The sequence below is a fragment of the Rhinolophus sinicus genome, chromosome 11 (assembly GCF_057876585.1).
Source record: "Rhinolophus sinicus isolate RSI-liver-muscle chromosome 11, RSI-T2T, whole genome shotgun sequence".
NCBI lineage: Eukaryota > Metazoa > Chordata > Mammalia > Chiroptera > Rhinolophidae > Rhinolophus > Rhinolophus sinicus.
The window spans coordinates 13,523,712-13,544,993 of NC_142511.1; the positions used below are offsets into that span (position 1 = coordinate 13,523,712).

A 21,282-nucleotide genomic window follows, 5' to 3' on the forward strand; every position below is an offset into this window, starting at 1 on the left:
CTTACTGCTCCTCTAAGCTGGGGTAATTAATGTATCTCAAGCACAGGATGAAGTTGGGTACCATATTACTCCTTTTCTTCAAAACCTCCCATGGGTTTTCCAGAGTAAAATTTGAACCCCTGACCTCATATTTAAGTAACGCTCATTAATATAACAGTGATCACTTCTTCAGCCTCATAGCTCCTCAAAGCCTCTCCACCACCCACAGTAGACTACGTAACAGTTCCTCAAATACACTATGCTTACCTGCCCACTTGGTTCTCTCTACCCTAGAATGTTCCATCCTCTGCTTACAAAATCCTCCTGATTCTTCAAGGTCTCAGACTCAAATGCTCCACATTTGAAATTGCCTCCCATAGCATTTCATTTATATTATGCAGGAGAAATGCTATTTATATAACATTTCATTTATATTATGCAGGAGAATAGCTTTACTAATAGCTATGCAATATGTTTATCTCCTTCAGAAAACTGTGAGCTCCTTGAGGATATATAGTACGTGGTACTTTTGTTTTCCTGAGAAACTGTGAATTCCTTATTCTCCCGACTTGATGCTTTTCAGACATTTTGGTTGGTCTTACAGGTGGCAACGTGTTTTTATCTAATTATTAATGAAGCATTCAGTCTCTAGCGCTGCACGAACAGTGTGGGAGCTGCAAAACTGAACTCTTGGCACAGATGATACATTGGGATCGATGACTGTGGTGATGACAATACAACTGCTTTCCTGGCACAGAGCTGCAGTGGGGCAAACTATAAGTTCTAGTGCCTGATGGTGGCAACACTTCTCTTATTAGATCTCCCTGTGAGACATGGTTTTGGGCATTCTTCCTAAGAGGTTAGCTTTGAGCCTAATGTTCTAACCATCCCAACCGCATGCGAACTACCTCATACCCTTTAATAAAACTCCTTTCCTACTCAGGCAGTTTCTGTTGCTTACCACCAAGAACCCTGACTGATAGATTTTCCTTAATTCCCCATCGACCAACTAAGTCAGGATCATAATATTTAACAAGACTTTGCTGAAGGCTCAGGGATAATACAATGAAAAGACAACACTAAAAGTAACCTGTCACAAGCTACTAGCTAATTGTTGCTCTCAGGGTCTACGAGACCCTAGGGAAAATTCACAGGTCTCTGTACTGAGTTTCTGATATGGCTACATGTGCAGAAGCTAGCTTTACCCCTACCAGGGCCAATTATCCTAAGGCACACAATACTTTTAGGGACCCATGAAAATATTTTAATTTTTTAAAATAGAATTTTTAACATATAATTATCATAAATATATGTAAATGATAATGAAATGTAACAATGAATCCAGTCTGGATTATACAGCACAGTCATAAAATAAACTATGTGTATGTATGTGTATATAGAAGAATAATGAAATAAAAAATAGATGCACACATACACAGTCAACTGAATATTTACAAAGGCACTAAGTAAATTCAAGGGGATAGGGAAGTCTCTTAAACAAATGGTGTTGGAGTGACTGGAAAATGTACAGAAAAAAACAAAACCTGGAGTGCTTGCTTCAGCAGCACATATTCTAAAATTGGGATGACACAGAGAAGATTAGCATGGTCTTTGCACATGTGTTCTCACCATACAAAGAATAGCAACTATGTGAGGCAATACATATGTTAATTAGCTTGATTGTGTTAACATGTTTATTGTGTATACGTATATCAAATTATTTAATTAGAACAATCTAATTAAATAATGGGCAAAAACCTGAAGAGACACCTTACCCAAGAAGATATACAGATGGCAAATAAGCATATGAAAAGATGATGGATATCATATGTCATTAAGCAATTACAAATTAAAACAATAATGAGATACCACTATTCATATATTAGAATGGCAAAATCCAAAACACACACAACAAATGCTGGTGAGGACCTGGAGCTACAAGAACTCTCATTCATCACTGGTGGGCATGCAAAATGCTACAGTCACTTTGGAAGACACTTTGGCAGTTTCTTACAAAACTAAACATATTCTACTATATGATCCAGCATTTGTGCTCCTTGATATTTACCCAAATGAGCTGAAAAGTTATAGCTACACAAAAACCTGCACGTGGATGTTTACAGCACCTTTGTTCATAACTGCCAAAACTTGGCAGCAACCAAGACGTCCTTTAGTAGGTGAATGGATAAACTGTGGTCCATCCAGACAATGGGATATTATTCAGCGTTAAAAAGAAGTGAGCAATCAAGCCATGAAAAGACACGGAGGAACCTTAAATGCATATGACTAAGTAAAAGAAGCCAATCTGAAAAGGCTACATATTATGATTCCAACTATATGACGTTCTGGAAAAGGCAACGCTACAGAGACAGTAGCTCACTGGTTGTTAGGGGTTAGGGGAGGGATGAATAGGCAAAGCACAAAGGAATTTTAGGGCATTGAACTGCTCTGCATGACACTGTAAAGGTGGATCCATGTCATTTTACATTTGTCCAACCCACTGAGTGTATAACACCTAGAGTGAACCCTAACGTCGACTATGGATTTTGGGTGATGATGGTGCGTCAACTGGTAATGATGCGTTCATTGATTGTAGCAAATGTACTACTCTGGTGCAGGATGTTGATCGTGGGGCAGGCTGTGCGTACGTAGAGGTGGTGGGTATATTCTCTATCTCTTCTGATCAATTTTTTTGTTAACCTAAAACTGCTCTTTAAGAAAAAGTCTATTTAAAAATGCAAATCATAAACTGAGAGAAAATATTCTTAATACATATATCTTACAAATAACTTACATCATAATACATAAAGGACTCTTACAAATCAAAAATAAAAGGGTGAAAAACCAATTAAAAAATAAGCAAAAGACTTGAACAGACATTTCACACAAGTAGACGTACAAGTAGCCAATGAGCACATGAAAAGATACTCAACATCATTAGTCATCAGGGAAATATTAATTAAAACCACATTGAAATTCCATTTCACGCCCACTAAAATGGCTAAAACCAAAAAAGACTGACAACATTAATTGTTGCCAAGTGTTTTGTACAAGTGGAACTGTCATACACTGCTGGTGGGTGTATAAAATGATACAGCCTCTTTGCATGACTGTTTGTGAGCTTGTTATAAAATTATACACCTACCTAATGACTGAGCAATTTCACTCCTAGGTATCCATCCAAGAGAATGAAAATATACATCCACAAAAATTTAACCAAGAATGTTGATAGCAGCTTTATTTCTAACAACCAAAAACTGGAAACAAATACAAATGTCCATCAACAGGAGCATGGATTTTTAAAAAAATGTTATATATTTATACAAAGGAACATTACTCAGTAAAAAAATGGAATGAATACAACAATATGGATGAATCTCTGAAACATTGCACAGAGTAAACAAATCAGACAAAAAAGAATACTTATTGTATAATTTGTGTAATTCAAGAGCAGACAAACTCACCCATGGTGTGTTTAGAACACAATTGCCTCTTTGAGAAGGGAGATTGACTGAAAGAGGACATGAAGGAACTTTCTAGGGGTGATAGAAATATCTTATATCTTGATTGGGGTGTTGGTTACATGAGTATAGACACTTGTTCAAACTCATCCAATTATACATTTAATAGATACTGCATTTCACTGCGTATAAATTTACATCCATAAAAAGAAATGTAACCATACAATTACCTTAAGCTGGTTAAGCAAGATACGAGTACATCACTTACGAATCTTTTTCACTTTCTTTCCCCCGATGCCTGAAAGAGTGTTAACAACATAGTGAGTGCTCAATACATGTAGGAATTAAACAAATGAACAAATTGTTTTGGCAGTTAATTCCTATGGTAAATTCAGTTAATTTCCTACTGAAAATTTCTTACAGAGAGAGGGACCTTCCTTCTGTGCTTTTCTTAGGTTATCGATGATTGCTGTAGCTTTGAGCAAATTAACTCTATTTGGCAGTCAATCTACATGTATGTGAACACATGTGTGCATCTCCATGGTATGCTCAATTGTTTTGGGTTGTTCTCCTGTGACAGAAACTGTCTAAATTGACTAACTATTTTTAAAATATTTCTTATCACATAAATGTGTAGTAAAAATAAACTGAAAAGTAAATCACAAGTACTTTCGAGAAAGACACCTTTGCTTAATGATTTTCAAGACAATTTCCCCTCAAAAATAGAATGCCTGCAAAGTTATTCCATATTATGTATATTCTCTGTTCCAAGATAATTTCCAATCTAAAGCATTATGATGAGAAATGTTTTCTCCATTAATAATTTCAAAGTTTTGAAAAAAAAGATTATATAACTATAGATTGATAATTCATGTTAGGCTAATGTGCAAAAAAAAATGTGTTTTTCTTAGATGTATACATCCTTGAAAGGAAATTACTTTCAATACTTAAATGTGACTTGAAAGAATAGAATTTTTTAAAGCTTCAGTGAAAAAAGGCAGATGGCAAACAAAGATGTGTTATTGAATTCCAGCTATTAAAATGTGATATCTAAATTCCAGAGAGAATGAGCAAATGGGGATGTGTAAATGTTAATATTTACATATCAGAGCTATATTTTTCAAGAATGTTTTGCTTTAGATTTAGTAAAAGTTGCTCAGAAAATCTTACATCTTTCTCAAAATGAAAATAATTGCATTTCGAAAGTCAGAAGTTTCAACAACTTGCAGGTTAGGAAATGAAGTCCCGGTTAATTTGAAAAGATGATCAGAGACCTTTTACTCTAGTGTATCACTAACATAAAAGGAAACTTCTGAACCACCTACAAGTTCTCATTCTCTACTTTCAAGTCGAGGTCACATTCCTCTCCCCTGTCCGTCATGGGATGGCCTCATGCATTAAGCATACATCTGGTTTGAATTCCCGCCATGTGTGATAAATCAATGCATAACAGATGATAAGTTTGGAAGATGTATTCCTATTGGTTGTGACTTGTAATCTCTGAGCCTTTGCAAGTCTGATGATTTTTCCATCTCAGCTTGTCCATGGTATAGTAATAAGAGAAGCCCCAAACACAGAATGTACTTTAGAACTAAGAGCTTATCTCCAAAGGCATCAGCAGGACACTTGAACTAATATCTCTGACACTGCTGTGTCTTTATGAGCTTTGAAAACTGAACCCACCATTTCACAGCTTCTTATACTATGGTCCTTTTTGTACAATTATGTTTAGTAATTGGGGATTGTTACTAAAGTATAATGGATATTCACTATTTGGATTATTCATACATTGATTATTTTGTTTTAGTACAAATATGCAAAAAGCCGAGCACCATTTTGATTAGTTAAAACAGAGCCACCAATTATGGGAAGGCAATTTAGAATAGTGGTTACGGATATGGATTTGCCCACCGTATTACTTGAGGTGACTTTGTAATGCTTTCAACCTCTATTTTCTAATCAAATAAAATGGAAAGAACGATGGTAACTTCCTCCTTGGATTGTTGTACAGATGAAATGAGATGATGCTTATAAAATACTTAGCACATACCTGAGCTTGTGTGGTTGTTGGCTATTAGTACAGTTGTGAATTTACTTATGACTCTTCTAATTTCCAGAATTAAAGCTAATATTGCCAAGACCGGAGCCCTCTGCGTGATGCTGTTCCACAGTGTGTAATTAACAATGGTCCTCGAGGGAGAGTTACTGCTATTGCCTTGCTCTTATCCACCTCACCACACTTGGCGTGTGGCTGTCTCTCCTACTAGATTCTGGGTTCTTTGAAGAGAGGACCTATGTCTTATGTCTCTTAATTGCTGAGTCTGGTGAATTGTAGACTCTTGCTAAGGGAATGTGTAAATGAACATGTAGGCAAATACACTTGAAACATCAACTTTAAATTCGTGTTGTTTATGTGGTTTTCAGTAATTTTCTAAAGAATAATTTCTTTTAACTGGGTCTAATAAAGCGATATAGATATTATAGCTACAAATAAAGGAACACTTAACAATTATATATCGTTCTTTGTTTATATTTCAAAGAGAAGGTCCAGTTCAGGCATTTTATAGTTGAGATACCTATTAGACATCCAAGTGGAGAGGCTGATTAGGAAGTTGAACAGAAGTTTGGAAAGGTCCTGAAGTTTCCAGAAACTTAGAGAAGTCCGTAAGTTTGGAGAAAATTGGGAGTTGTCAACATGTGGGTAGAACTTAGAGCCATGTGACTGATTAAGGCTATAAATGATAAATTATACCTTAACTTATAATTTAGGTTATAAGTTAAAAAAAAAAAAAAAGAGGTGCTAATATTAAACCCTGGGACATTCCAAACTTAAAGATTGGGGTAATGATGAGAAGCCACAAAAGAGACTGAGCTGGAAAGGGTCAGAGAGTCAGAAATATTCGGAGAACCAAGAGAAAGCCTGTGTTCAGCTCTCATTGTCCCTGGCTCTTTTCATTTCATGTCTCAGGAACTTTCCCAATTTCGGTGCACTAGGTGGAAAATCTGGTTTTCCTAACTGACCTTCTGCTTCTCATGACCCTCACTCAGTAATTCTCTGTGTTGCACATGTCTTCAGATTTGGCCCATCTAAAACTTGAGGAGTTAGAGTCAAGGTCAGGGTATTCCTACGCCAGCCTCAGCTCACATCAGCCATGTGGTACCACGCCCTTATTCCTCACCTTACTTGTCATCCTCTCAATTAGAAGAGGAGAGATAGCTACTCTTGGTGTTCTTGGCTTCAGACCCTCTGATTCAGCTTTCATCCCCTTACACTTATCCTGAGCTGTTTTTCTGGACTTCCTCCCTCCTTGTGCATTTTATTCTTGCTCCAGCTCTGGGCATTTGGCTACTTTGGACAAACAACCTGTCCTTTTCAGCCTGTCCCTGAGTCCGTCTACTTCCTCCCAACCCCATAACCACTCTACCCCGTATTATGTGGCTAGTGCCCTTGCTGTGACCCCTTGGGTCATTTGAGCCATATTTGGAGGGAGGTGAAGTCTCTTGAACCCAGCCAAATATATTACACAAACGTTTTATCATATAGTCATCTCAAAGAGTCTGAAAAGTAAAAATTCTCTGGAATAGAGTTGGATGAGATAGAAAATGCAAACATTTGATTCTCAACCTACAATTGATTCAATTGATTCTCAACCTACAAAGTGTACTTGCTTCTAGCAATCACACACTAAATCAGTAGGAATTTCTTGAGGGAGTACTAAGGAGTCTAATTAGCAAATAACACCTGACATTTCCCCTACAGACTATGGGATATAAATTAGTAGGAGGAGATAGAATCCTAAGATAATTATATAGGTCCTAGGACTCTTTTAAAGGATTATTTGGGGGATCTGTAATCACTGGTCGGTTCCTGTTTAGCCTAAATTCTTAATAAGTAGGGTTAGAAATGTTTAAGGGAATGGCAATTGAGGTCTAGCGATAAGCCATTTGAATCCCTGACTTTCAAGGCCACTATGCAACTAGATCTCTAGAAACAAAGTCAAGAATTCCCAAGTTCTAGTTTTTCTGTTTGTTTTGGCTGATGATGTCTGATCTAGGACAGATGTTTTCTTTACCCCCGTCCTTCAGTTAATGATAAGTAGATATGTGCTGAAATTTTCACTCATTTTTATTAGATAAGTTTACTTTTTTATATGTAATCGTATCTTTACAGCTTTTATAATAACACACATTTTATTCCATTGTGAAACATTAAGAAATAATTTAGGACTAAAGGTCCTCAAAAATCCTCCTTCCCTTAAATGTAATCCCGCTTAATAGTTGGGTGGTTACTCTTTTGAATATTTTCATATTACAAAAATGGGATATATGGTACATATTGCTGAGAAACTTGATTCTTTACTTGGTATCTCTGATATCTTTCTACCGCAGTACTTGTAGCTTTCATTATTTTTAACAGCTTTATGATGCAGTACTGTATGAAATACCAAAATTTATTTAGCTAAAAATGTGGGTTATTGTCAATTTTTCACGAACACAAGCAATGCAAAAATTAACATCCATGTATATATTTCTTCGCACACTTGTGTGAGTACTTCTGTAGGATACAGTCCCGGAATTGGATTTCATAGGCTAAAAGAAACACACACTTAGAATTTTGAGAGAGAAGTACCAAATTTCCCTGTTAAGAGGTTGTGTCATTTTTCATACATATCAATAATGTATGTGATATCTGTGTTCACAAACATCGACCAACAATGAGTATTATGATTGTGTGAACATGGTAGGTAGAAAACTACCATTTCAAATTTGCATTGCCTAAATGTTCTTGTATGATTAAACTAGATATTATGTCAAATACATGTATTTTGTCAAATACATAAGTATTTTTAATGACTACGTTTTAAAATTTGGAATTATTATCATTACTTAAATGGATAAAGGATACCAAATGTATCTTAGGAACAAGGCATATAGCATATATATATATATATATATAAAATACATATATATTACATATATACATATATAACACACACATATATATATATATATATATATATATATATATATACACATTACATTGTGTCAAGTGCTAGGACCCACATAAAGATGAATAATGACTGGTATTGAAAGATGAATCATGACGTGGTAAACTCACGCTACTTTCACTCTGGTGGAGTGGCGGGCGGTACTTGCACATTACTAATCTAAGCAAATGAATACGAGAGAAAGATGTTAAACATGGTTTGAGAACTAGTCAAATTTCAAGTTCCAGTTGGAATATTAGATTAATGTATATCACTTAAAGTTTTAGTCTCGGTATAAAATGTTAGTATGTTTTGACAGAATTTTTAAAAAATCAACATCCAAGTATAGTTCTTCTTGGAAGTCCACCAATAACAGATTCTCCTGTTGGTCATTATACTTCTTTGGATAGCTACAACAATACCACATGACTTTCCTAACACGTGGCTTCTCCTGACTGAAGATCATTCTGGAGTATTCAATACCAAAGAGAGCAACCTCATTGCTTCTTTGTTCTTTTCCACTAAAGAGCTCTGTATTTGCTGTGTTTGTTGATACAGATGGTTCTTTTTCTGTACCATGAAGGACATGGCGTCTATGAGTTACGTTTGTGACATCTTTTTGTAACCCAGTTTGTTTTAACTATGTGTCAAGCCTCAAGCTAAAGGCTGGGGTGAAAATATGCCATGCTTAATTAAAGAGCTAAGTCAGGAAATGAATAGGTTGGCAAATAGCTGAAAACTGGCTCATGTGGAAGAAGGATGGCTGTGCTGAGTTCAGGCTCATAGTAGTCTTTCAAATTTTAGGAAAAGGTCAAACGTGGGCAGCTAATGTGATGAAGTCCAAGAGTGCAGACAGGAGGCTAAGGATGCGTAAACGTGAAGAAGTCAAGGAATTGGAAATCTACTAACTATGAACACTGATAATATTCCAGAGCTAATTAAGAACTAATAAAATCAGAATAGGAATGAGAGTTGGAGAGGGACACAAGGTGAGTTAGGCCACCCAGTTGTCCCTAACAGGGCATAATGACAAGAAGGTTCATTTGTAGCTACCTTTATCCTACCTTGCTCCATATGTGGCAGACTTTATAATTCTTAAGGAAGCAGAGTCCATTCTGACCTTATAAGCATGATCAATGAAACGTGTTTTTTTAAAAAGATGATAAAACAACAATTTCTTACAGACAGACTAAAATCCTTAGAAAATAGCTCTTTCCGGATATAACACATCAAACCTGTTTTCTACGTTGACCAGAATGGTTTTCAGATTTACCTAAATTATAACCTACTTTGGTATGTTATTCAATGTATATTTAAATAGTTTGCTTTTGTGGAGTATAAAATGCTAATGAGTCAGCAGATGAAGACTGCAAAAGTTTCTGGATCTTGATGTAGTCTAAAATAAAAGAAAACTTTCTTTGTATGGGTAGGATTTGGCAGTTCTTTTAAATTCTTTACTAAAAAAAACATTTCCAAGAAATGTGTTAGATAAGTGATATCTTTACGCTTTACTTTCTCACCCCACAAAAACCATTCTAGCACCACACTTGTTTTAAGGGGGAAGAATTTAAATGTCCACAAAGACAGTTTAAGTGAGCTGTAACTCACTGTAAATATTTTGCCCTCTTCATCTGTATACTTACTTCCCAAAGGATCATTCAGCCTTCTTTCCCAGGGAAGTTTCCATTTCAGTTCTGAGTTTTGATCTTAATTATCTATTCCTTGTTCGTTTTTAGGATGATGTTCCTAGCTCAATGCCAAGGCACAAATCTCATCTCTTGCAGTAAACATTTGAAAGGAAAAAACCTACAAAGTTTGTGTGAATGGAATAAATTTTCTTCCTATTAGAAAACGAAAGCCATGAATTATTCAACCACACTTTATTTTATATTTGAAGTTTGATATCACAACAGTATCTCCCATTAATGCATTCCATTATTACTGCAAAGAAACAGTTGGCTATTTGTGCTGCATTAGAATGAAAACTTCTATTCATTTTTGACATTTCAAACACATGCTACTTCATTATTTTAATAAAGTGCACTAACAGATGTTAGACAGAATGTGGCCACATCTGGGACATATAAAATACCATTCCAAGTCTCCATAGGAGGGAAATAGCAATATTGTTTAGTTCTCTCCAAAAGTCTAACTAGCCCATCTCATTTAATCTGTTTAACTCCTTTAAGTTGAACACTTAAAAGCAGTACCAATTATTTGGGTTGTCTCGGGAATATAAAAAGGACTAATGAACTAAAACATCAGGGGAAAAACCACAAAAAGAAACACACTATGCTGAAACAAATGAACTTCACTAAAGCTTGTGGCTATATATATATATATATATATATATATATATATATATATATATATATATATATATATATATATTTTAGCTGAGGAGGTTGTAAATCTTGAGTTGTCTGCTTCCTGAAGCCACACTGTATTCTAATTCCCTTTTGGTCCTTTCTACAACATCCCTACTGAACTTGACCCTTTCAAAGAAAGCACAACACATCTCAAAGATACTAAAAATTTTGGTAGAAGATACATTTTGACAATAATATATCCATATCTATATCTACATCTATACATATATAGATAGATGGTGATTAAATCCCATATTCCAATGTTCTAACCTAACGTTTAGTTTTAATTTTTTTAAAACTTTTATTTATTTGTGTTTTTCCAGGACTCCTCAGCTCCAAGTCAAATAGTTGTTTCAATCTAGTTGTGGAGGGTGCAGCTCCCAGTGTCCCATGTGGAGATCGAACCGGCAACCTTGTTGTTAAGAGCACCACGTTCTAACCAACTGAGCTAACCGACCGCCCCTGTTTTGTTTCTTAAAGCAAGTTTTCTAAGAAAACAAAAACAAAACCTGCTGGTTTTCTATCAACGGATCAGGTTCATAGTATACTGTTATGTTCAGCATCACCTCTAGCTTCTTGAAAATAGACCACACTAAAGACTGGAATAAATACTAGTGCTGAGAGGAAGCTCTGGAGATGTTTGTCTCATAAACTGCTTACCAAATAGAAAGAAGAAAAAAATGCTGGAATTGTGTATGCAGCACGGAGCCAGAAGGCACATGTGGTTTAATGAAAAGTATCCTGGACTTGGAGTCAGATGACCTAGATTTGAGCCTCAGCCACTTTGAGCTTAATGTGACAGAAGTCACATTTCCCTTGTCTATAAAGTAGGAATAATACCTTTGAGGATTGTTCTGAAGATTCGGCAAAATAATGGATATAAAAGTGCTCTGTAAACTGTGATACATACCTAGCCTATCTATTGGTGGCCTGCAATCTACATCTCAGATGAGCAGGTGACAATTAGATATTTGGAGCATAGCTGAAAAGAAATCCATATGGTGGATATAGAACAGGTAGGTGTGAATTTTCATTTAAGACAGAGTGCCTAAATAGAGAAAGTCTCTGGAGGGACTAAATGCAACCTTGATAGAAATTTCTGCTCTTACGTTGTAAAAGTGAGGCAAACCAAGCTGATATATACTATTCTATTTTATATACACACTGGGATCAAAGATTTCCAGTCTTTCATTCTCTATTCCTTGAGCATCTACTGTATGTGCCAAACACTGTGCTAGTCTCTACCTAGGTCTACACCAATGGACAAGATTTCTGCTCTCAAGAAACTATTACATAAGTTACATTAATGTTTTTATTCCAAGCATTTGGTAAAGTGTAGGCACATAATAAATGCTCAACCAAAGTTGGTTAAGCTGAACTATAATCTTTCATTTTGTAGCATTACTATAGCAAAAAGTCAGTAGAGGTGATTTTGTGATCAGAGATGCCTGCCCAATTCACTGTGTGATTAACAGAGTACTACTTCTGAAGTTGTGAGGGAAAAGACTCTTTTTAACTAGAGTTCATCTAGTCACCTACCTGTAATACAATACTTGTATTATGTAGTGTTAATGTGATGGTTTCCTACTTAAAATACGATTATCACTTTCAATTAGCACACTTAACATGGGGGCAGAGTGTAGGTAGAAAATGTTTTTCAGGGAGGTACATCCCTTACGTCAGTTCAAAAACTTAGCAAAAAGAAAGTAGGCTGGATATGTCAAATCACTATTAATAGGCTGACTATGGACTTGACTTTGATTTAATATACAATTAAAACAAAGGGGAAGAAAATGGAAAGCCCATTCTATTATCACTATAGTCAACTCATAACAAGTACAGTTTATTTTTGAAAGCATAACTTTTCTTTAAGCTACTCAAGAGAGCTAGTGTTATGGAATAAACTTCTTGGAGTATTTTCATAATATCTAGGAGATAACTGGTGGGGTCTGTGTTTTTGACCTTAATATTGTTCATCAATATCCCCACTTCTCCTGAATTTAGTTCAAGGACTGGGTTGAAGGACTCAGTCCCCTTGCAGATCGGTGGGGGGGGGGGGGCGCTATGTAACTAGTTTTGGTCAGTGAAATGTGATCAGTGATTTGTTTCCTTTCCAAGACAAGGCTGTGAAAAGTTCATGCGATTCTTTAGTTACTTTCTTCTTTTGCCACAGAGACTCAGTTGCTGTGTTTTGGTGATACAGCTCCAAGATGGTGGACCCTCTATCAATCTGGTTCCTAGAGTAACTGGAATAGAGTGAGTCTGATCCACATGAAGCATGAAACATGAGCAAACAATAACTTTTATTGTGTTAAGACATGGAGATTTGGGGGATATTTGTTACTACACCATAACATACACTTTCCTGATTAGTATAGTCAAGGAAGGCCCACAGTATTCTCAATGCCAAGTTTTTGAGTAAGAGATAATATAGATAATACCAGTTCCATTCATTTGTCAGTAGTGTCTTTCATATTAAGGATACTAGCCTGAGGTCTAGTTTTTTAATCACATTTAATCCAGATGCCCCATAAGTTTTCCATTTTGCCACTAATTCTCCCGTGAATCTTTTTTAAGTACTATATTTAAACTTTCATCCATTAAGTTCCTGTGCTTTCTACAAACGATCACTTTTCTCAACATCAATTGAATGTCTTAATCTAACCACACATCATTATTTTCACAGCATTTTAGCTAGAGCTAAACGTTCTGAATTATGAACATCCTTAACTGAATTACACATGCAGTCATCATAAATAAAGACAGGAGATGCTTCTGCAACTGCACTACCTCTAGAAAGTGGACCCTTACAGGAAGGGAGAATTAGAAACATTACTGTTATTTTGATTTTTTTTTTTCACATTGGAGGAAGAGCTTAACCTTGAAGGGCTTGTAGAATTGGAATTATAATTTCTTATTTAAAGCTACAGATAGTAGCTGAAAGTTTTCAAATCACTGAAAAAGAATAATGCTTTGCTCTTGATTACTTTAATGGATTGTTAGGTAGGATACATAATATGTTGTCTTTAATATTTTAACTCTTGTCCTCTTTTTTTTCCATCTAGCTTAAATGTCCTACTTAAATACTAGCTTCTCAGGAATCATCCCTGAACACACCAGCTGGAATTGATCCTTTTCTTTTCCAAAATCCTAAATAATTTTATACCACTTATGTCGCATTGCTTGTAAAATTTCAGAGAGTTCAAAAGCTGGAAAGGACCTAAGAATCATTCAACACGACCCTCTCACTTTTGCAAATAAGGAAAATAAATCCAGAGGAGTTCTGTAATTTACTTAAGTACCATAGTTAGAGACACCCTGGAGGCTATAATCATAGTTTGCCCAATTCCTGGGGTAGTCCATTCCTTTACACCACAACTGCCTTCACATTTACTGCCTGGTACTATTGGTTATCTTTAATTAATTAATTAACTTATCTACTTTTCAATTAGAATTGACATTCAATATTATTTTATATTAGTTCCAGGTGCGCAACATAGTGGTTAGACATTTATGTAATTTACAGAGTGATTCTCCCATTGGTTATTTTTTGCAGAGAAATTAACATCTCACCAGTAGTACATCCTACGGTGGGGAACTCTTTAACTTCTTTGTACTTCTTCAGTTTACAGCTTAATTTATACACATTTTACGTATTTTTGGGGGAGACTAATTGGTTGTGTTTTAGGTAATGTTTACATCTATGCAATCGATTCTTACAGTCTCAAGTTCAGAAGATGATACCAGAGGGCCAACGAGGTAGGAATAAAAGAGCAGCAAGACAGAGCCTAAGAGCTGATGAGAACAATCAGAATACTTACCGATGTCTGCCACTACACTTCTAGAATTGAAGGTCATCTGCCCTGGACTTGTTAGATGTCGTAGGTTCACTCTGCAAGGATGCAAAGTGTGTGTGTGCAGAACGGGGGTGGCAAGGTGCCGAAGTGCAGGTGGAGTTCTAGAGGTGAATGAGTAAGGAGGGTTCCTCCCGGGCGGGATGGGTGTAAAGCACAGGAGACAGTCACGGGGGAGCAGTCGGAACCCAAACCCGGTCAGCCGGCCTGGGAAGCATCATGGGTGAGCCCAGGCAGTGGCAGAACCACACAGGCGGAGGGAAGGACGCCAACGAGGTACCGCCGCCGTCCTCGGGGCGTTGCCCGGGGGCTGCGTCGGCCCCGCGGAGGGCGCGGGGGGCGGGGCCGGCCCCGCGGAGGGCGCGGGGGGCGGGGCCGGCCGGCGGGGCGGGGCGGCGGGGCGGCCCCTCCAAGGCCAGCGCGCGGCGGCGCTCTAACGCCGAGCCCGTCCCCGTCCGGCGCCTCCGCCCTCCCGCTCGCTCGCTCCTTCCCGCCCTCCCCGCAGCGCCGGCCGAGCCGGCTTCCCCTCAGTCTCTCATGAATATTGAGCGGCCCCTGTTGTATTTCCCGAACTCCATTGCGGAAGCCGAGGCTCGCCATATTGTGCGGCGGCGCCGGCGGCCGCGGCGGCTTGTCCCTGAGTCTCGCTCCAGCCGCGGCCAGCGGAGTCCCGGGCTGGGGCAGGCGCCGGTGAGCGAGGCGGGCGGGGAGGCGGAGGGCGCGGGAGCGGCGGTCCGGGACGCTCGGCGTTTGGGCCGGGCTGCGGGCGGCTGGAGGCGGCCGGGTGGCCGGGGAGGGGTGTGTGTCCGCGGGGGTGTGAGAGGAGATGGCGTCGCCGCCCCCGGCCGCTCTCCGGGCGGGGATGGCGGGGGAGGCGGCTCTCATTGTTCCCGTTTCTTCGAGGGTCTTGGCGGAGGTGGTGAGTCCGTGGCTGGAGCACCCAGTGGGCAAAGCTCAGGGATCCCTTCCTTCGCAGCGAACCTCCAGCCCTGCGCACTTCAGCGCGGAGGCCGGGGCTGCGGCGCGGCCCCCTCTCCTCCCGGGCCGGGGCCCCAGCCTCTCCGCGGCCCCTTTCCGGAGGCGAGCGGCGTGGAATGCGGGTGTTTTCCCCCCTCCCTCGCCGCGTGTCTGCACCGTGGGGGTGGGGCAGAGCGTTTCGTGCCAGCAGCCCCCTTCCCCCCGGGCTGGTGGAGTCGGGGTTCGCGTGTGGAGGCGCGCCTCGGCGTCGGGGTTCCTTGCGGGCTGGGGGGAGGCCCCTCCTGGTTAAAACATTCCTGGAGTGCCGCCTGCCTGCTCGGAAGTATCTGTTGCAGGTTCTAAAACCGCGAGGTTGCCCCGGGGGAGTGATGGGGGGAGGGGGTGTCTTGGTTTGTTTCTGCTGGAAGCTTCGCGTTTTGAATCTTCTCGTGGACGCTGAGATCGCTGGTACCTGCTGTCGCCGCGGAGCCCTCGTTCGGGTGGTCAGGATCTTTTTCTTCCTACCGAAGTCGCTTCCCTGCGCCCGGAGACACTGGTAGTAAAAATTGGTCTCCAACTTTGAGGTTTCTTCTGATTGTTTGTTCGTAAAGGCCATACTGGCATTTTATCTCCTTGAAGCCTTTTTGGGTCTCGACTGCGTGGCTGTCAGAAGTTTTAGAGAATTGTGTGCCTTTACTTGGGCAAGTGATTTGAAATTGTCACGTTTCCTTGAGGGGTGTGAAGAAATTTGCTGTGAAGAGGATAGGTTTGCATCCATTATTTTCGTACTGTGCTTTATTTTAAAAATTAAAAAAAATTGAGACATGGTTTTCGTGTTTTAGACAGAATTGTTGAAAACTGATGTATGAGTGATTTGTATTTTATAATCTTCTTTTGGGAGTTCCAAGGTGATCAGCTGGAATACTTGTAGTGTAATTGGTGGGTAATATACTTATCCAATTTGGCTTGGGGTATTGTTTAATATTTTAGTATCTTAGATTGGTGTTAGATTTTCGTTCTTAAAAATGAATATTTGACCTTTTGATTTATAAAGAATTTAAATGGCAGCAATATGACTTTTGGTTGGTTATTCCTCTTCTCCCCTGAAATTTCTACTTGTTGCAATCAACAGGTATCTTTAAAAATCTTGATTGTGCATTGAACGTAGCTTTTTAGTAAAATAATGAGTAGTTATATACGAGTCCATTTTCCAGACATAGCACAGCAAATATGGCCTCTCACTTTTTTGTAAGGATTTGAGTTATTTTCTTCAGGTATATCCTTGTGGAGTCCACATTTTAGGTTAATTATAGTAGGTGTGGGAGTGAAATGGAGAATTTATGAAGGAAAACTGCCTGAGAAGGCTAGTCCCTTTGAATATTTGAAAAATATGCTTAGGTCCTTAAATGTGCTGCATAGAAAAATTTCAAATTGGAACCACTAACATAATGTAGACGTTCAAAATACTGAGATTTTTTAAATTTGTCTCTGCTTGTGTGCAGCACTCAGCTATCTGCCAGGTTGGTATGAATAGAAAGATTGAGCAGGTCAGTAAACATCTTTGGAATTTCATTTGTCTGTTACTGACCTTCAGTGTGTCCTGTCAGGTCTCTCTCTTTAATCTGATTTATTCATGATTTGTGTTTATGTTATGCAGTGGTTGGAGTAAAGAGATATGTCTGGTGAAAAATATATAACCCAGTATTTCAGTGACAGTTTCATTTCTATACATTAGCAGAGAAGCATAATTCCTTCCAGCAAGAGACGTGAGTTAACATTAAAATGTGTTCTATTAAAATTATGACAGCCTTTCTAGTATGACTTAAAGAACCTCATAATTTTGTAGCGACTCATTTATTAAATCTGGAGAAACCAAACAATGTATCACAGTTTGCAGTTTTTTAAAAAAAAGAAAAGCGCTGTGAGATTATGTTTATTCTGCACGCCTACAGATCTACACTCTATTTTTAATTAGTATTGTTTATTACACATGCTGGGGGAGACATACGTTGTCATTGTCATCAGACACCAGTTACTTAATTTCTTTTAAATCTTTATTGTGGTAACTTATTGAATGTTTATTTAAATTTAACTGAGTAGATCCCTCATATAATTTGGGGTATAAAGGTACAGTAACATTTACCCTATCTATTCCCTGAAGGGCCAGATAGCCGTTCTATTTTTTCCCCCTTCTTCTTCTACCCCCGTGCCCCCTCCAGTCTTTCACTTTTTCTACCCAATGTGTCAAATGGGTCCTCTGGTGTCTTTTGTAAGGAGTATAGTTTGGTTGATTTTACATGGATATACTTACTGTGGAAATACTTGGCACTGAAGTAGAAGCTTGTGTTCGTACTATGTTCACAGGCAGGAGCTAAGTGATGAATCCCTGACGTTATAGATGCTAAGGGGGTGGGGGACCGTTATCCGGTTTTATGCTCCGTGGAGGAGCTCCAGGGGAACTGCCCACAGGTTTTCAAGCTTAAAATTCTTTTCACTTCTCGTTTTGTCTTACAGATGTTAGGCAGCTGAAGTGGTAGTGTGTCTGTGCCCCGTGATACTTCTTGTTGGATGCTCAGCCTCCTATATACATCACTAAAAATTCTGAGCAAGTCCTATTGCTTGAATTTGTCTTCTCCCGTTTCATTTAGGGAATGGATGAACAGCATGTTTACTGCTTCTACGTATCTGCCATTTTGCCATCATTTTTTAAAAATCGTTTTATTAAGTACAATAATGAAAAATTAATTTTGAAATTAACTTCAGATTAAATTGTCCAATGAGGTCATCTTATTAAGTGAAGTAACAGACCAAATGAGAAATATCAAAACATTTTGGTTATTTGTTTTCAACAGATGTGTTGATTATGGGCTCTTCTGCAAGAGGGATTTCTTTTTGTTTCTGTGGAGTTGTATTTTATGAAGAGGTTAGATTCTGCAGTCAATGTGTAAAATGAAAATCACATGTAGTGAAAAAAAATATACTTGAAAATTCCTTAGGAAGGGAGAGCAACATACCAGTAAGTTCAGCTCAGCTTTAGTGTTGGAACAGATTGCTCTTTGTATTGTTGAAGACTAGGTGAAGCAGTTAGTTTGCAGTTAGGGACTGTGTTGAACAACAGAAAAGTTTTTAAATATAGGAATCGCATTCAGCGTGGTGTAATGCTCACACTAGGAGAGGCTTGTGGGAACTCAGACCCCTGAGGAACGGCACATCAGCTCTGACATCTCATTTCTCAAGGCTATGCGCCCCGGTGAAAGGAGGTGGCTGTGTGTACTTGGCATTGCCTGCATTATTTAAATATTTTTCATTTTCTCTTGTTTTCCAAGTTGAATAGTTTAAATCATAAAAGTTAAATGTTTTTCTATCCTGTAACTTAACAGACAGAAATTTCAAGGGTTTTGAGCTATCCTTTATAGATTTTTGTCTATAGGAATAGCTCCAAACTTTCTTGACTTTCGCCCTCAATGAAGCAGCAGGATATCTCAGAGGAGAGCAGTTCGAATCACTGTGTTTAATAATGTATTAGTGTACATTAGTAATGTAGAGAAAACAGAGACTTCAATAGGAATTGCAACAGAGAGAGTTGGTTAGATGGTGGGTTAAGAGCGAAAAGAACATTACAGTAATCAACTTAAGAGCTCAGAGAAGAGGTTCCATTGGTCTGGGTCAGTGTTGTTCAGCGGCTGCTAGGGCTAGTTCTGGGAGGATGGAAAGCAGCTGGAGGCTGGAACCTATTGCGGCTGCTGGGAATTAGAAAGAAGCCCCTTCACCCCTCTTCCTCTTTGCTAATCTCCATTGACTACCTCCACTGGCTGGCAAAGCCTAACAAGGAACCTGCTGGCAGCAGCGTCCATGAAATATAGTTGCACAGTCTCCATAGAGCAGAGTCTAGAATGGTGGTTTTGGCGTTGAGAGTCAATGAGTAAATTACCTGCACAAATAGTCTACGTTAACATACTATAATTTAAATAGGGAATTCTGTCCTTATCTTGCCTGTTAAAAAGCGTTAATTGGTTATCTTCTGTGTGCGAGACCCTATGCTAGGGATTAGGGATAGAACAATGAATTGAACAAGGTTTCTGTCCTTGAGGAATTTACAGTCTTAAGTGGGATGACAAACTAGTGTACAATGTGTTAAATGCAGTAACAGATGTATGGTGTGCTTTGGGAACCCAAAGGACATAGAAATCTACTTGCCTCCTCTCTGCCTAGCTAAATTTAATGACTCCTTTTTTTATTTTGTATTTTGATCAAATCTAACATCATTCTTTCTGACTCCTGTATGTTCAGCCCAACTCCTATGAAAGCTATTTCTGAGATGCCTCAGTTTTGTCGTGTAATCACAATCGTTAAGCATTTCTCTGTGCTTTATTCACCTGGGTTATAAAAACCATTCTCTGCACTTTTAGCCCAGCCTAGTACTGTGCACATAGACGATGTTTATGGAATACTTATTTTCGCAGTGGCTGATGAGAACTAAAATATTGATCATTACCTGTGCAGACATATACTCCTTCCAGGGTCATTAGAAAATAATTTGGTGGAGTGTTAGTTGATTTTACAGATGTGAGAATTGAAAGAGTAAAATAATTGGTTAATTTAGACTATATAGTAGCAATAGCTGACCTAGAAATAGGACTTTGGATTTCTAATGTGCTATACGAGTATTCCAGAGGCAGGAATTTTGGCAGGGATTCCGTTTGATGGCCAACTAAAATCCTCTTCTACCTCTTTTATTACAGCCTAATGTTCTAAAATCTCAGGTATTTCTCAGGGGAGAGAAAAGACAGAAGTTCCCTCATTTTATTTCCTAAAATTAGAACTATCTTACCGTTTATTTTTACATTTTTCTTTTTAGTTGTCCACTGTCTCCTTTTTTCCTACACCCCGTATTACCACTACCCTTATTAGCTATTGTAAAAAGTGCAAATCTGCAGTACTTCAATTTGACTTCTTTTTAGAAGAGCGTTTTGCTTGTTTTCCCATACACACTCTGTTGATTTAACTTAAAACCAACTGATTTTTCACTTTTAAAAAGATGTATGCCTCCACACCGGTAATTGCATTAAAGCCTCACTATTTATACTGTTTACGATATAGAGTCTAATTCAGTCTGGGACAGCTGTCTTGGAATCCAGCCAAGTGTTTAATAGAAGGCTTTGCTGTATTACAGAAGCGGTAGTGTTGGGTACAGTAGAAGGAGCTTCAGAATTGAAGGCAGGAGGCTTGGTTTCTAGGTCTGGTTCTATTACTACTACTAGCAAGAATGTTGGCTTTTCTGTTTTCTGTTAAAAAACAAACAAACAAAAAACCCCTTGATGACCTTATAAGTTATTTGTAAAGACATAAGAGGTAATATAGGTGAAAAGGGGGTTTGTAAACAGCAAAGCACCTTGTAAATATAAGAGGTGTATGTGAAGAGAGAGAGAGAAAGAGACATCAATTGATTTATGGTGTGGATCCTGGGCTAGTTTTGTGTGTACTTCCAAGTTTTTGGGTTTCCATATTTAAAAGAAAGTTGTTAGTATGAAATGAGGTGTGGGAGAAGTTGTCGATAACCCTATTTTTACCAAGTCTGGTGATGGTGTAGTATTCCTTCCCCCTAACAGGTGTAGGGTGAGATCTCATTGTGGTTTTGATTTGCATTTTCCTGATGAGTAATGATTTGAGCATC

At 38.5% G+C, this 21,282-nt stretch overlaps 2 protein-coding genes and 1 non-coding gene across 5 annotated transcripts in view; 2 read left to right on the plus strand and 1 right to left on the minus strand.

The window, feature by feature from the left end:
• The window catches only part of NIBAN1 (niban apoptosis regulator 1), a 167,894-nt gene extending 152,970 nt beyond the window's left edge, over positions 1-14,924 (minus strand). The window contains exon 1 of the mRNA XM_019738093.3: positions 14,619-14,924. Coding sequence (XP_019593652.3) covers positions 14,619-14,655 — 37 coding nt within the window. The 5' untranslated portion in view covers positions 14,656-14,924. The remainder of the gene's footprint in view (positions 1-14,618) is intronic.
• LOC141569413 (U6 spliceosomal RNA) lies at positions 1,529-1,631 on the plus strand. The gene has a single exon (XR_012493023.2). It is a non-coding gene; the product is annotated as a U6 spliceosomal RNA (small nuclear RNA).
• Positions 14,925-15,197: 273 nt separating the features above from the next.
• The window catches only part of RNF2 (ring finger protein 2), a 32,274-nt gene continuing 26,189 nt past the window's right edge, over positions 15,198-21,282 (plus strand). Inside the window, exon 1 of one of the 3 annotated variants that reach the window (XM_019738109.3) lies at positions 15,198-15,341. The gene's annotated coding sequence lies outside the window, so the exon portion shown is untranslated. Of the gene's footprint in view, positions 15,342-15,551; positions 15,571-16,118; positions 16,165-21,282 lie in introns of those variants that run through there. The other 2 variants (XM_088801633.1, XM_088801632.1) reach the window with 2 other exon arrangements.